The sequence below is a fragment of the Amphiura filiformis genome, chromosome 8, assembly GCF_039555335.1.
Source record: "Amphiura filiformis chromosome 8, Afil_fr2py, whole genome shotgun sequence".
NCBI classification, from domain to species: domain Eukaryota; kingdom Metazoa; phylum Echinodermata; class Ophiuroidea; order Amphilepidida; family Amphiuridae; genus Amphiura; species Amphiura filiformis.
In genome coordinates, this window is record NC_092635.1 from 17,343,636 (window position 1) to 17,360,687 (window position 17,052).

General features: G+C 36.1%; 1 protein-coding gene across 4 annotated transcripts in view; it reads right to left on the reverse strand.

Annotated features, from left to right (window-relative positions):
• LOC140158712 (uncharacterized) overlaps nucleotides 1-17,052 on the reverse strand; it is a 61,976-nt gene that overhangs the window by 9,609 nt on the left and 35,315 nt on the right. For 2 of the 4 annotated variants that reach the window (XM_072181902.1, XM_072181900.1), the window contains exons 10-16: nucleotides 14,350-14,448; nucleotides 13,562-13,660; nucleotides 12,664-12,762; nucleotides 11,060-11,152; nucleotides 10,225-10,423; nucleotides 9,486-9,608; nucleotides 7,301-7,950 (exon numbers count right to left, since the gene is read on the reverse strand). In XM_072181902.1, the coding sequence (XP_072038003.1) occupies nucleotides 7,892-7,950; nucleotides 9,486-9,608; nucleotides 10,225-10,423; nucleotides 11,060-11,152; nucleotides 12,664-12,762; nucleotides 13,562-13,660; nucleotides 14,350-14,448 (771 nt within the window). In that variant the 3' untranslated portion in view covers nucleotides 7,301-7,891. Of the gene's footprint in view, nucleotides 1-578; nucleotides 691-1,308; nucleotides 1,505-7,300; nucleotides 7,951-9,485; nucleotides 9,609-10,224; nucleotides 10,424-11,059; nucleotides 11,153-12,663; nucleotides 12,763-13,561; nucleotides 13,661-14,349; nucleotides 14,449-17,052 lie in introns of those variants that run through there. The other 2 variants (XM_072181901.1, XR_011859820.1) reach the window with 2 other exon arrangements.

The following is a 17,052-nucleotide window of genomic DNA, read 5'->3' on the forward strand; positions in this document are numbered from 1 at the left end:
TTACTGTTGTTGCTTTCCAAACTAAACGTGTTATTTTATCTGTTGATTATGTTGTGGCAGGATGGACAAGCTATCAATTCCCTAATAGATAAAAAGGTTAATTAAAATCATGCAAAAATTATGCAAGTAACGGTCTACCGAGTCCCACTGTGAATTGGTGCGTACTATTTGCGCATCAACTAATACAGTCACATACTGTAACTTATAATTTACATGATGTTCTAACCTTGTACGTGGTGCATTTAAAGTGGTATTCAAAGATTTTCGGCTGCATTATAAATAACAAATAATTATGTTTTAATTTTGATTCAATGATCTGACACGTCCTTGTTAAATATCATATGAAACACAGAAAAACAGAAAGTTGCAATAACATGTTGTTTTGATACAATGAAAATATTGCTGAAAATGTTTGAAATATAACTTTTCATGCTATCATGATCTGTTGTTCTTATTCTAATTACAAATCCTGTTCACATCCCAACAAAAATTATAATTACAATTGTGTAACCATATATGATCATGTCTATTTTGCTACATTCTTCTTGATATAGCAACATTGATTACCTGCCAACTTCTTGCGTCCGATGGAGACAGGACTCTCATACAACTCTTTCAATGGGTTATCGTCAATCCCATTAAGCCATATCAGCATCAGTCGATACGTGTGCTCTTTCCAACTCTTTTTCCCTGAAAACATAAATTGAAATGTCATCAATTGAGTGACTTATTTTATGTTGTCAAAAACATTTTATGGATTTCATTCACTTCATTTCAAAAAGTTCTTGTTCTTTCTATAATGACGTACTTACGTCAATACCCGGGCCTCAATAACAGAATACTTATCCTCTCTTTAAGAAAGCAAGCAATGATGTTCTTATACGCTTACATTTTGAACACATTGTGGTAATCAGTTAAGTAACTGACTTACATCAAAACACTTATAAGTATTTTAAATTTTGTTATTCCTGATTCGCATGCATTATTCCGGCTGAAAAGCCCACATAATATGAAAATACAATATACGTGATAACTGGTAATATATATGTATATCTAAACATTATCCAGACTGAAAGTTATGGTCACAACGCATGGTGTTTCCAACAATTAGAAACGTTAGATCTGATCATCTGGTAGACAACAAATTTTACAGTTTGATAAGCATATACCATGTTTAGCTACCCTTTACCGAATTGAAAATTAAAACGTTTTTACAAGGGATTAAGAATAAGATGAAGGTGCACTAATTACGGATAACATGCAGGTGGTAAATACAGATGAGTAAGTGGGTCTGTCACTTTAACCTACCAGTAAATTGACTCTGTATAGCCTTAACCTGTGGCTGTGTAAAACTCCAAACAAAAATCAGTTTCTCCATATCTTGCGTGAGATGCTAAGTGGCCAAATCCCAACACACCGGTCTCATTTGGCATTGCGCTGCATTGCGCTCTTTACGGAACTGTATCTGCTCGCTACCTCGTTTATATGCTTGACCTGATTGTTTCTACAATAGTGGAATAAATAATTACATTGTACAGATGTTTCATTATGGATCATTTTCTAATATTGACCCCTGAATATAACCATTTTTGATAATATAGGGTTATTTTTCAACTGACTATAGTAGGGGTCAAATCAATTTTAAGCCTAAATATAGTAATTTTTAACCACAATTTGATTCAAATTTGCAGATCACCTGGGTCAAATCATATTGGACCCTTCTTTAGTCGGTGCATAATTGACAATCGCCTGTGGGGTCAAAAATGACCCCCGTATTTTTAAGTGTCTACAATCGCTTTTAGTTCATCAAGCATTCCGCTCTTCCTCTTGGACTCGTGGCTTCCATTCTTTCTTCTATCACTTTTCATGACAACTTCGAAAGTATTACTATGTGTCCACTCCAATTCTTCTTTCTGCTCCTGATGGTACTTATTATTGACCTCTCTTCACCCACATCATTTAACACTTCTTTATTAGTTTGTCTTTTAGTCTTTCCAACTCACATTTCTATTCTTTTCTAGATCCATGGCCATGACATCCTCTTTCTCATTTTTCTTCAGTCGTGTCCATGTCTCAGCTCCAGAGCAGGTCGCACTTTAAACTGAGTGGTGACTTTTGTGTCCTTCTTTATAGGCTTTTTGATAAGCAGATATTTCTTTATATCGAATGTCGCCTCTATAAGCAGACTACATGGGTATTTGAGCTGCTTCACATGCTCTATATTACTATATACCATTTTGGCTAATATTAAATCGGCATCCCTTTCCCAAATTCCATATTGATGTTAACGCTTTCGGGTTCTGTGGTTCATCTAAACAAGTGTATGGGGAGTTGGGTGGATATGGTCATTTCCATATTTTACATCAGAGTGGCAATTTTATCACATTAGAAACGTCTTAAAGTGGAATGTTTACATTGGCAGTGGTGAATGAAAACTAAGCTGACCATTTTGTGTTATATAAATGTTGCCTCAGTCTAGACCCTACATATTTATAAATTGCCAATGAAGGAAACATTGTAACAATAAACCGTCAAACTGCTTGTTTTACTTTCAAACCTTTCTCGAATCATTGTTTTTGTTATTTTCTTTTACAATTTGCCTTTCCGTTCTCTGTATTAGCCGCGAAGTGCTCTGTTCTCTTTGGGCGCAAATTCGTAAGCAAAACACAACATAAATCTTGACACCCTGATCAAGTGTACATCGTAACCAAAATGCCTACAAGATAGAAACATGATTGGCAGTAACAGAGACGTCGACCATGTTAACATTAAGTACTTCATTGAGCACGACGTTGACCATCCTTAATTGCTCACGGCTGAAAGTGTTTTTGTTTGTTTGTTCATGTTGTTTGTTTGTTTCTCGTTGGCTGTCCATTTCTTGAAAAAGCTTGAAGAAAAACAGACGCGTTTTTCAAATCACTGTATGTACATTTCACGGGTTGTGTGTATGAGTATGTGTGGGGTATCATTACCTGTACCTGCCGTTTCCTCCCTGTTGTCAAGGGCGTAGCGTCATTGGGACAAGGGGTCACATGCCCCCCCCCCCAACCCCATCGATTGTTGGAAAATTTAGAAAATCCCATAGGGAAATTGCCGGAAAACGGTTTTTTGCCACCCTTAATCAGCCCCGGTGCACCAATCATGGTTGGTTCTCATAGGATGACTGACACTAGGCCACTGCCTGTTGTTTTTGCATTTCTGCATGGGTTTTAATAGAATTCTTCATTTTTGGCTATCGAACTATCGGATCTGTGCATACATTTGGAGTTGGTATACCTTGCTGCCACCTGCAATGCAATGCAATGCAATGCAATGCAATGCAATGCAATGCAACGCAATGCAACGCAATGCAACGCAATGCAACGCACTGCACTGCACTGCAATGACCTGCAATGCGAAGCAATGCAATGTAATGTAATGTAATGCAATGTAATGTAATGTAATGCAATGTAATGTAATGTAATAATGTAATGTAATGCAATGCAATGTAAATTTGGATGATGGGTTCCGGATGAATATTTTTGTTTTTTGTCAATCTGTCATCTCAATATTTCACTATTGAACTTAGCCTGACGACTTAAGTGATCAAAACGTTCAACTGTGGTCACGTCTATCTACGGTTTAATTATCTGTGAAGAAGATTAGCAAAAACAGATCTGAATTTGATTGGTACCATAATTGATGCGAATTGAGCGAATGAACCGTATAGTTCCCAGTCATTAGGCTTCTATGACCACTTTGAGATTGCATAGTACGCAAAATACACGAGTAACAAGAATCTTTTTATTTTCTCATAAGTTTTATTTCTATTTTATTCCTAGTTATACAAGTACTTTCTAAGACAATAACTTCTTAACGACACTATCAATGGTATTTTTTTCATATATAAAACAAATCACAAAAATGAAGAAAAGTGCAGTATTATTAAATATGAAGTTCCATTCAAATGCTAGATGCAAGTGTCCGTATGAACTCCCCATCATTGACAAAAATAAGACACTTTACACATACTGGGTAATTTTCGGTCTTATCACTTACATGGTATGCTATTAGCACACCCAGTCTTTAAAAAAAATGGAATATCTGATTTTTAATGATATTCTGATTCAGTGGATAGTACCTTAAAACATGATAAACGACAATATTAAAAAAATAAAACACATTTAAGTTAAAACACGGCTTACAGAACACAATATCCCGCGCCGTTCACAACTCTTGACGCTATGATATTTGCAAATCAAGGCACATATTAGTACAAACGTTCGCCAAAATATTTAATTTATCATATTTTCATTCTATAATATGGTTGAGCAAGCATAAGGCACATACAATTAATACCATATAAAACATGTTTGTTTTTACTCCATATTTAATAAGAAACTATACTATTCTACGGAAAAAAATAGATGACTCTAAATATATGAAAAACAATACATTTGTTAAATCTTCAATGACCATGACCCCCCCCCCAAAAAAAAAACAACAACAACCCAACAACAACAACATTAAACAACGTTATTGGACTGATTTACAAAACAATGTTATCATCAAGTGTTTTTTTAAGACAAGTCTAGTTGTAGCAGTTACCACTTGGAACGAATTAAGAGCCATAAGGTCTACTGTGTTCATTTGGCAGATCATGCATGGTCATGCATGGTAGAGTGCATCAACTATATTAATTTTACGAAAAGAAAAAAATTGCCTGCTCTACATGTATAAATGGTGTGCATCCCGGATTTAGCATTCGCAATCTAAGGTTATTTGAACCATAAATGAGCACTCCACTTGAGACACTTTTGTTACTCCTGGAGGCTAACATTATTGATCCAAATGTGATATTTTGCACATATTGGGTTATTTTCGCTCTTGATTTTCTGATTTAGCGGATTTTGTCTTTAAATGACAACATTAAAAACACATCTTACAAAACTCAATACCCTCCCGTGCCACACAACCCTTGACGATATAATGATATCAAGACACATAGGCCTCATTATTATTAGTAAAAACGCTCACCAAAGTATACAATTTGTCATATATTATCATTTTACAGGTGTATGGTTGAGTAAGCAAAAGGCACATTTTACAATAAATATCATACCATGTTTATTTTTACTTCATATTTCGTTATTGAGAATCTAAAACAATTGTACTTGGAACAATACAAACATACTGCATTAATATAACTCTAAATATATGAAAATCAATACATTTTTAATGCTAATAATCATGCACCAAAAACTATTAAACACCATTTATTTGGACATATTCACAAAACAATAGTTATTACATCATCAGGAAGTTTTTGTCTTCAAAACATGTTCAGTTGTATTGCAGTTATAATTTGGGACAAATAAAAAAAAACAGGCCTGTATAAGAGGCGTACAGTCTTCGCAACACAATGTTATTATTGAACCAAATTAGCACTCCCGATAGACACTTTTGTTACGGCTGGAAGATGACATGTTGAAAATTATCGGTGATAACGGTCTGGGCAGTAGGGCATTGTTGTATAAAACTCTCTCGAAAAGTTATTGCACTACAATGACCATGTATTTACTGTAAAATTGTGCGAAAAATCCCAGCCAAAACCTATTTTCCGGAAACATACATAGTACTTTTATCCGGGTGAATGCGCATACAGGTAAGATACGGGAAGGGTTGTTCATGTTGTTGTCTTTTAGGACAACACAGAACATATTTCTGAGTAAGAATGGGGTAAGAATTCCCTCGCAAAGTCCAAATTATCACAAAACTATAAAGCAAAATCAATATTCGCTACTCGCAAAGTCATCATTAATATTTTTTGCGTTATCTAGCTAAATCTAGCTTTATCTACTAAATACGTGCAGATTGATCATGATTGTTACATAAAAGAACCCAACATCATCGGCTACCATTTTCTTCACATGTCTCACCAAATTGCTTTAACAAGACCTGCGCATCAGTCTCTGATAAAAGTACTATGCCTGTGTCATTTGGGTGCAGAAATAGGTTCTATTCGCCATCCCAGAAAAATACAGCGCTAAATTTTTGGGATTCAAAAAATATTATCTTGTTTTGCCAAAAGAAACATAGCTAAATCCTAATCCTTTAGTTCTAACTGACAATACACATGTGTTTTAAGGGCGTTTTTCATAATGCTGTGCCAATCAAGCCCAAAGACCTGTACTAAGACTTGTTTCAGGTAAAGCATTCTAAATTTCGGAAAAAACCTTTTATATTTTTATATTTATATCTTTTATAACCAATTATCAAAATTAACATATAAATATTAAATTTATGAGCAAACTCATAGCCTATACTACAAATTTTAAATACTTACATTTGCGCCAAATCTTTGAAATTTGTGACTGAAATTTTCAGAAAGCATGCAAATTGCATGTTTTTGGCCTATTTCCCCTCAAATTACAAAGCTATTCAAATTTGAATTGACTAAAGGATCAAGATTTAGCTATATATTTCATTTCGCAAAACAGGATAATATTTTTTAATCCAAAAAATTTAGTGCCGTATTTTTCTAGAATGGGATGTAGTATGTAGGTGAATCCTGTCGCACAATTGAATGTAGATATTCATTTATATAGCGTTTTATGCCGTAAACAGCCTCAAAGCGCTTTACATTTATTCCGCCGTTATTAGAATATGTCGGAACCATGTTTGCTGCCTACAAATGGCGCAGGGTTCATCAGTACAACGACTGTGACTACCCCTAACAGCTTCCCATTGCACCTGGGTGGGGTGAAGCAAGCGAGACAAAGCGCCTTGCCCAAGGGCGCAACACGGTGGCGGGAAGGGGACTCGAACCCATCACGTAAAGCAAGCTCTCAGATTATGAGTCCAAGGCCGTAACCACTGAGCCACCGTGCCCTCAATTAGTTGATCAACATGTTGCTGCTTTCATTTAGGCCGATCGCTTTAAACCCAAAATACATATTTTGTTTTAGCTATTCTGTGTTATCAGCTTGGTTCGAAGACATGATTAAATAATAATATTATAATAATGTAAAACATTCACATATCTACAAATCAAACTAAGTTAAGATGACAATAACACCGAACATTGAAGTATATACATGTGGACGGTTTATACCATTCCTCCAATAGCACCCGGGTTTTTTTTAAGTTATCATTTTATCATTATTTACATGGCATATATATAGTTAAAAACGATATGAACTATTTTTCATCAATCTTAACAATTAATATTAGACAATTATTACACACCTAACATTGAAGACATTGAAGACATACATTGTTTTAAAATGTTTTTAAAAGGTGGTGAGTTTCTAAAATGTTAATCAATACGGTACAGCATTATAACATTTTGAATATAGTTGGTGATATAATAATTTGTGAAACTGACAAATCGCTCCCTAGAGGATTTGAATGTTCTTATAATAACCTTTTCAAAATTTTCTTTTAATGCTCTGTTTTGTGAAATGCCAAAAAAGGAGCATTGTTTTTAAGGCAACTACGGTGTTGGTCGACACATTCTGGAATTACATTCACTTTAGATTTTAAAATACAGTAACATTACTCAATGTTGAGTAAAAAGAGAACAGAACAACAAAATGAGTCAAAAGGAACTCAATATTGTACTCAATATGAGTACAAATTAATCAACATTGAGTTCAATTCACTCATTTTGTTGCTCTGTTCCCTTTTTACTAAACATTAGAATAATAATTATTTGCCATGTTCTTATTATTCTTCCCGGCTAAATAGGCCCAAACCATTAAGTAGTTGTATGGTCTTACGAGTGTATAATACACAATAAACATTTTTGTAGCTAATATACATTGTAGAATACTGCTGTGTAGCGTTGGATGACAAATAGTTTTTATCTTCTTGGCAAGATTTTGCTTCATATTATGTTGTCTCAGTTGCATTAGGAAATACTGCATCCTTTACCATTTCCTTGCTGACTCACTTTAAATCGCACTTGTTCTGTAACCATGGTAATGAGAGAAAATAATAGTGTATCAGTGGAAAACACTATTCATACTCATACACTACTCAAACAACTTATAGGATCAGACTTATTTATTAGCATTTTTCACAAACAGCATTTTAAACCATGAGATGAGCCTTGTCATTCAGCAATGTTTATCAGGCAACAGAACGTCAAACACTAAAATGTAGTATAAGTCCCACTGAAGAACATTTTGGTCAGTACCAAGAGACCAGAAAATAAACAAGATAAAGAATGCAAATCAGGGTCTGATCCTTCAAATATTTTGAGTAGTGCAAATTAGAATAGTAAGTTTACAACATTAAAATCCTAGACATAAAAATAAATAACATTAAAGACTCTAGTTACTTCATCTCTACTTTTGTAAACTACATTAATTCAGCTTTCTATAGGAAAGGCTAAGCGGGAATTTATTATACTCGTATACTATGTTTGAGTAAACAACTTCAGACGCCATTACTTTTCTTAATCTTAACATTGAGTACATTATTAAAGAGAAGATCTCATCTTCTCTGTTTATACCAAATATTAGTTTCTCATTTATAATTTAGATATTTTTGTCGAAATATATTCCATGCGAACTTAAATTTGTCAATAATTATTTGTTCTTTATTAATCCACGATATTAGCTCAATGAGATAGATTTCAATTTAAAAACATACTGTTGGTTATGCTTTACTGTTGCTTTCAAAGCAAAAAGCGTTATTTTGTCTGGTGATTATGTTGTGGCAGGATGGGCAAGCTATCAATTCCCTAAGGGAGCGATCGTTATTTATGGCAGGGGGGGAATGGGTAAATTTAGGGGGGAACACAAAATTTTTTGTGGTCTTGAGGGGGGAACCTGAAATTTTTAGTTGAACCAAGAGGGGGATTGTTAAATTTTAAATGGAGAAAATTGGGAAAACAAGGGGAACGCGAAAATTTTGAGCGGACGCGAGGGGGAACGCGAAATTTTTTGTCGATATTTTTGCCAAAACACCCATTCCCCCCCCTGCCGTAAATAACGATCGGTCCCTAATAGATAAAAAGGTTAATTAAAATCATGCAAACATGATGCAAGTAGCGGTCTACTGAGTCCCACTGTGAATTAGTGCGTACTATTTGCGCATTAACTAATACAGTCACATACTGTAACTTATAGTTTACATGATGTTCTAACCTTGTACGTGGTGCATTTAAAGTGATATTCAAAGATTTTCGGCTGCATTATTAAAAAAAATGTTTTCATTTTGATTCAATGATCTGACACGTACGTCCTTGTTGAATATCATATGAAACACAGAAGAACAGAAGTTGCAATAACATGTTGTTTTGATACGATGAAAATATTGCTGAAAATGTTTGAAATATACCTTTTCATGCTATCATGGTCCGTTGTTCTTATTCTAATAACAAATCCTGTTCACATTCCAACAAAAAGTATAATTACAATTGTGTAGCCATATATATGATCATGTCTATTTTTAAAACTATTTTGCTAACTGCTTCTTGATATATCAACATTAATTACCTGCTAACTTCTTGCGTCCGATGGAGACAAGACTCTCATACAACTCTTTCAATGGGTTATCGTCAATCCCATGAAGCCATATCAGCATCATTCGATACGTGTGCTCTTTCCAACTCTTTTTCCCTGAAAACATAAATTACAAATGTCATCAATTGAGCGACTTATTTTATGTTGTCAAAAACATTTTGTAGATTTCATTTACTTCATTTCCCGGAAGTTCTTGTTCTTTCTATAATGACGTACTTACATCAATACCCGGATCTCAATAACAGAATACTTATCCTCTCTTTAAGAAAGCAAGCAATGATGTTCTTATACGCTTACATTTTGAAAACATTGCGGTAATCAGTGCAGTAACTGACTTGCATCAAAACACTTTAGTATTTTAAATTTTGTTATTCCTGATTCGCATGCATTATTCCGGCTGAAAAGCCCACATAATATGAAAATAAAATATACGTGAATAACTGGTAATATGTATCTAAACATGATCCAGACTGAAGGTTATGGTCGCATGCATGGTGTTTGCAACAATTAGAAACGTTAGATCTGATCATCTGATAGACAACTAATTTTACAGCTTGATAAGCATATACCATGTTTTAATAGCTACCCTTTACCGAATTGAAAATTAAAACGTTTTTACAAGCGATTACGAATAAGAAGTAGGTGCGCCAATTACGGATAAAATGCTGGTAGTAAATACAGATGAGTAAGTGGGTCTGTCACTTTAACCTACCAGTAAATTGACTCTGTATAGCCTTAACCTGTGGCTGTGTAAAACTCCAAACAAAAATTAGTTTCTCCATATCTTCTTGCGTCAGATGCTTAGTGGCCAAATCCCAACACACCGGTCTCATTTGGCATTGCGCTGCGTTACGCTCTTTACGAAACTGTATCGGCTCGCTACCTCGTTTATATGCTTGACCAAATTGTTTCTACAATAGTGGAATAAATAATTACATTGTTAAGATATTTCATATATACAGTATGGCTTTATCCAGTGTAATTGTAACATGCAGGCTGACAAAATAATGAATAAAATGGGTAATGCATATATGAATAGGGAAAGATACTTTTTATTTTTTATTTGTAGCTAATTGTGAAGGGGTGTGTTTCTTTTTAAAGTATTATTCTGTGTCTTGCATTTATTTTCCAAAATGACTATTGCTGAAAGAATACCAATAAAATTTCTGTATATGCAGGAGCGGTTTTAAAAGTTACAAAATAAAATGAATATATAAATCAAATCTAAAGAGGATGATAGGTGAGATTTCACAAACAACTTCTATCGGCATTGCGTTATGAGTGCACTTAAATCACGCCTACACTTTGCTTGTCTGGTAGATAAGTGGTTTCATTTAGTGCCATTTCTAAAACAAAATATTCTCATCAACTCCATTTATTCACGACTTCGTCATTTTCAAATGAAAAGTCAGTTGTCATAGAACACCTAAAAAGACACTTCACATAATATACCAGGGATATACTAAACATGTTTGGGCGTCTATCAGGCAAAATCATGCAATTTGCTATAAATCATGACATTGGTTAGTCGTTTATCTCAAACTTACTCTTTTGATGAAAAATCTATCAGCCTTTATGATCATATCAACGCAGGTAATATTCTCAGCCCTAGCAGCCATCATCAGTGCCGTTTTACCAGACTAGATTAAAATGACGAAAAGAAGTATTAGAAAAGTTAGTCGCCGTCAAATTCCGTATCATGTGGAAAACTCATAATACTTAAAGACAACTGAGCAGCTCCCACGCACGTCACTTTTTTCTTATGTCTTCAGCTCTACGCTATAGCTTCCTCAGATTCACATATTCATATTCCTCTTGGTCTTTTCTCCTCCATTCTTTCTTCTATATCACTTTTCAAAAGTACTGCTATGTGACCACTCCAATTCTTTTCTCTGCTCCTGATGGTACTTATTATTGACCTCTCTTCCCCCACGTCATTTAACACGTGTCTTCTTGTCTTTCCAACTCACAATTCCAATCTTTTCCACATCTATGGCCATATGACATCCTCTTCCTTCAGCATGTTCAGTCGTGTCCATGTCTAAGCTCCAGAGAAGGTCACACTTCTGTAGCCTTCGCTGGAGCTGAGACATCAGACATGGATAGTTTAAAAACTGTTGAGTGTTAACTTTTGTGTCCTTCTTTAGGCTCTTTGATCAGCAGAATGTCTTTTTATCTACACAGGTATTTTAACTGCTTCACACGCTCTATACCATGCAGTTAATGGCGATGTTTAAAATATGGCGCTCTTTCAAAAGTTTAAAGTTCTTTATATGAATCGGTATCCCCTCTCCCCAATTCCATATTGATGTAAACACTTTCTGGTTCTGCGAGGAGTTGGGGTGGAAAGAGTCATTTCCATGTTTTACACCAAACCTATCATTTTAATCCCACTTAAAAAGCAGAGTTGTCGACATACAATAATTGCGATGACTTCCTTCCAACAAAACTGTCTCACTAACAAGTATTCGTACACCATGTAGATATGTAGAGCATCATATTTTTAATAATTAACACGAGGTTGAGCGTGATCAGATCTGAATTACCGTAATGTTTCAATAACCACACTGTAATTACGGCAAGGTTTCACACAAACATTATATAAAATAAGCCAGGAAAATAAGGACACTTGTTGTGCCGGGCTTGTTGTGCTAAGGGCTGTGCAATAATTATGAGCCCTGGGGAGGGTAAAATTGGGGGGGCAAGAAATTTTGGCGAGCCGAAAGGGGGGGCAAGCAATTTTGGCAAGCCGAGAGGGGGGGGCAAGCGATTTTTGGCACACATTCATGGGGCGCCCTTTTAATAAAACGGTCTAAAAAGGCTTAGGAAAACAGTACGGAAACGCTTAAATATGCAAATTTTCCTGCTCGCTGCGCTCGCAACATACATCTAGACCATTTAAGGTTTGCAAATTGGGATCCCAAAAATTTGGCATGTTCAAGGGGGGGCAAAGAATTTTTGGCGGGCCGAGAGGGGGGGGCAAGCAATTTTTGGCGGGCCGAGAGGGGGGGGGGCAAGCGATTTTGGCGAGCCGTTTGGAAATTTTACCCCCCCCCCGGGGGGGTAAATAATTATTGCACAGCCCCTAAGGATTTGATTCAAATATATTTCAAATTACGTTATCTTATCTACGCCTATGTATTGGAGTTACCTTGTCGATTTGGGGTACATAAATTCCACCAATCAGCAGTTTCTCGACAGCGTCTGTAAATCCATTTTCTACGGCTTCGTGCAATGCAGTTCTCTTTTTCTGCAAAAAAACCCCACAATTTTGTTCAAATTCAGCATTTTTACCTTTGTGAATACGGCAAAGGTATACAAAACCCTTTTCATTTTCGAAAACCGAAGAGGAAGAAAAGGAGAGGTCAAAAAGAGAGGGAAGAAACGAAATTGAGAAACAGAAGAATTAGAGGAGGAGGAGAAGAAGAAGAAGAAGAAGACAAAAACGAAACAAGGAGTAGAAGGAGGAACAGAAGAAAAAGAATAAGAGGAGGAAGAGGACGAAGTAAAAGGAACGAGGAAGACTGGAAGAGGGGGAAGAATAAGGAATAAGAACAAGGAAAAATTTATTGGAGGAGAGGAATTAGGAGAAGCCCAAGAATATAGTCTGCATAATTGTAATTTATAAAGTCAATGTCATAAAATCTAAAACCATGCATGATCCGCTAGAAAACAAACATGACATTACTGTTATTTCTTGCCACTTTTGAACCTTCACTTCAGCAAAGTTTCTCTATATAGTCTGTCAATACATTTAGTCTGTCAATAAATTCTTTGAAATACTATTCGATGCATCACATGTGAGACTAAAAGTCCCACACTTTTCTCACTTGTTACAAGAAACATTTAACGTCAATTTTATGAAAAGCATTTGACATAATAGCCCGGGATGTGAGAGCAGGTCCTCCTGGTATAGCTAGTATTGACCAGGAATGTGCCATTGGGTGATCTTGTAATGGGTGCCCCGTGAACATGAGCTATTCTCGGTTTTATCAAATCGACTTTATTAAACTTTATAAATATGTACACATTGTATTGGGATAACTCACCTCGTTCATGGCATTGACATTTCCACCCCCATCCAAAATGGCATCAATAGCTTCACAATTGCCGAGGGCTGAGGCTATGTGAATTGCTGCATTCTGAAACTGTTCAAAACAAAAGTTTCAAAAACATTAAAAACGAAGATATAGACATAATATTCCATACGCAGTGTACATGTAAGAAGCGAGCTATCCACTTGACATTTTTGTAAGTGGAATGTTTATTTCTAAAGCCGTAGCTGGGGATGTGGGGGTGTGACGCACACCCCAAAATGCCAATCCGGAAAAACAGTTCCACTTATTAATATAAAAAAAGGTTGAAAATCAGCGCTTTTTTGAAGGAAAAAATCAAAGTCCACCACTCACCGCACTCCTAAAACAAATTGTGGCTACAGACCTGCATATTTCTCCTGTATACTTATTTGATAGTACAGTCTGAGAATACCGGTCGCCACCCAAACCATAATCCAACTAACTCTGAGTGATCCTAACCATAGACCCAACCTAACCAGAATTTTAACCCCAACACTATATTCATCCTTCATGAACTTTAACATGTTCAAAAGGCTAAATATCCCTCAAATTAACGGGAATCTGGACATTTCGGCACAGAAAGCTTTTTGGTGTTACCTCAACTTGAGTAAGTGGGGACACACGACACAAATGGAGTGTGCGTCGCATCCCCGCATCCCCCAACCAAGGCTTTAGAAATAAACATTTCCGTGGGCCTCTAGGAAGTGGGCCTCTAGATTAAAAAAGAAATAAAAAGCAAACAAAAAAACAAAAAAACATACCTCACATCTTAAGTTGAAATCTACTCTATATTTGGCCAATATTCTGATGACATTGGTGTGGTTATTCTTAGCTGCGAAGTGAATTGCACCAAAGTTTCTCTGAAATGGTAATTATGATAAAATGTTTTATACACAGAGAGGACAAACATCAGTTAAGAAATAGTAAAAAACGTTAATTAGTAGGCCTATATGTGCAAAGTATGCTCATGGCATTATTTTGCTTAGGGGTTCACACAGTGGCGTAGCTGGGATTTTTTTCCGGGGGGGGCAAGCCTGACGGGGCGGGGGCCCAAACCCACTAAACAAAAATGGGGGTAGGTGCGGGTGGTGCGACGCACCTCCATCGAAAAGAAAGTGTACTTTCAGAGTAAAAATATCAAAGAAAAATATTTTTTTTAAAAACAAAGGAAGTAAGTTTAAATTTTGCAATACAGTGGCCCAAGAGGGAAAATTGTCAACTGGGTTATTACTTTTCAAAGAAATTGCGCGCTCCACGCGAAAAATTTGCTTCTAATTTGGTCTTAATAGAAATGAATTTTGGCCATAATTCTTACTAATTTCCTGGCTAAACTTAGCGCGCTAAACAATTTTCCAATTTCAGACAATTTTAGCCTAAGGTAAATTTTACGTAAAGGGCAGTGCGCTCGAAGCGCGCAAAATTTTGCAATGTTACCATATATTAGGCAATTTTAGGGGGCTGGGCCCGGACCCATCTGGTTATTCTGGTATAATGGTAAATCCGGCCCTAAGCTTGAAATAGCTCATTGGTAAATGACTAAATCGGCCAATTTTGTGTCGATACTGACAATTTTTGGTTGGGGCATGCAATACTCCCTCCCTCCTTTTTCCTTGCACTATGGGGCGGGGCCCAAATAGGCAATTTTTGCCAGGGGGGGCAATAACCCAGTTGACCATTTTCCCTCTTGGGCCACTGTATTGCAAAATTTAAACTTATTTCCTTTGTTGTTGTTTTATTTTTCTTTGATATTTTTACTCTGAATGTACACTTTCTTTTCGATGGAGGTGCGTTGTACCACCCCCATTTTTGATTGGTGGATTTGGCCCCCGCCCCATACAGGCTCCCCCACCCCCACCCCCTGGAAAAAATCCCAGCTACGCCACTGAAAGAAAATATCGAGAGTGGTAGACTAATGAAGTGCTTCGAATAGGTGTTGCAAGAAAGAAATCACACATCAATCACGACAGGTCCAAACAAAATCTATACTAACATCAATTCAGATTTATTTACTAACTAACTCAGAAATATAACAAATCTCAAAAATCAGATTTTTCGCATTTTTGTAAAGATATAACTAAAGATACCTAATGACAATTGTTGACTTATCCTTCACTTTTAATTTATTCCAATGGTATTTTGTTGTTGTTGTTGTTGCTTTTGAGGGGTGCTCTCTTGCTGGGATTACTGGTCATACTTTCCTGGGTGTAAAAATGTACCGTGTTGAAGTGGGAATGTACATGCCGAATTTTCAGAATGTCAGTGTCAAGAATTTATAGTCCTCCCCTTTTTGTCTGAAAATGCACCAAAAGCCAAGCATATTTGATACATCCCACTTATCTAACAGGTACGTTTATTACAGCGGGACTATTTTTCTCGAATTTTCGACTTGACTCCTGCTCTATACCTTAATTTGCATTGCACAAATTCCAGCGTGGGTTCAAATTGGAATCCACGAATACACCTTATTCTCAATCTCAGAATATCAGTGTCAAGAATTTATAGTCCTCCCCTTTGTGTCTGAAAATGTACCAAAAGCCATATTTGATACGTCCCACTTATCTATTACAGGTACGTTTATTAGAGCGGGACTATTTTGTGCACCTGCCGATTCCTATCTGGCTACTACATGTTATATACTAGAACTCTCTTGTTGAACATGTTGAGAAGTGAAGTGTTTGATGTTATCAACAAAAAGGTGAGATTATTAACACGAATGACAAGACTAAGGAAATGAGCGAATGATGACCTCACCTAAAAGTTATCAGGAAAACAGAAAGAATCTGGAATGAAAATAGACTGGCAACACTTTGAGCCAATGGTCAATGGCACAGTTCAATAAATTTCATTCAACAAGCCAAACTAAAAATGTGATGCTGTGGAAAATGAGTTTCTGTACCCAATGTATTCATACAGATGTCATTTTGTGAAGCAACTCGTGAATGTGTAAAAACAGTGCCCTGTTTAGATGAGCATTGAAATCCTCACCCCTGTATGGTGTAAATTACACCATGGAAATAGTAGATGATTACTATTTCCATGATTATACTGTTTTATTATGTTCTTCTTTGTGTAGGCTAATGCATATAGGCCTAAAGCCTATAGTACATGACAATATTGAACCCATTGGGTGATCGCAATTTTAACAAATTCAATTGATGAAGCGTATATTAGTACAACTTCAACTTCTATATATTCCCCGGGGGGGTCACTCCCATTGTGACCTGTACACCATCCGCGATAATGAAAACGCGTAAAAAGGGTCGTTTTTCGTGGGTAGGCACGATACGCGCGTATCGCGTTTAGGGTGTCAAAAACATGAAAAATTGGAAAAAAGGGTAGCAAAATTGCTACGCGGAAATGAAATTTAGGGTATGAAATTTGATGTTAGGAATGAAATCCCTGTTTAGGGTGTCGTTTTAGCCAAGGGTTAAATCCTTGTTTAGGGTGCTTTTCAAAAGTTGATT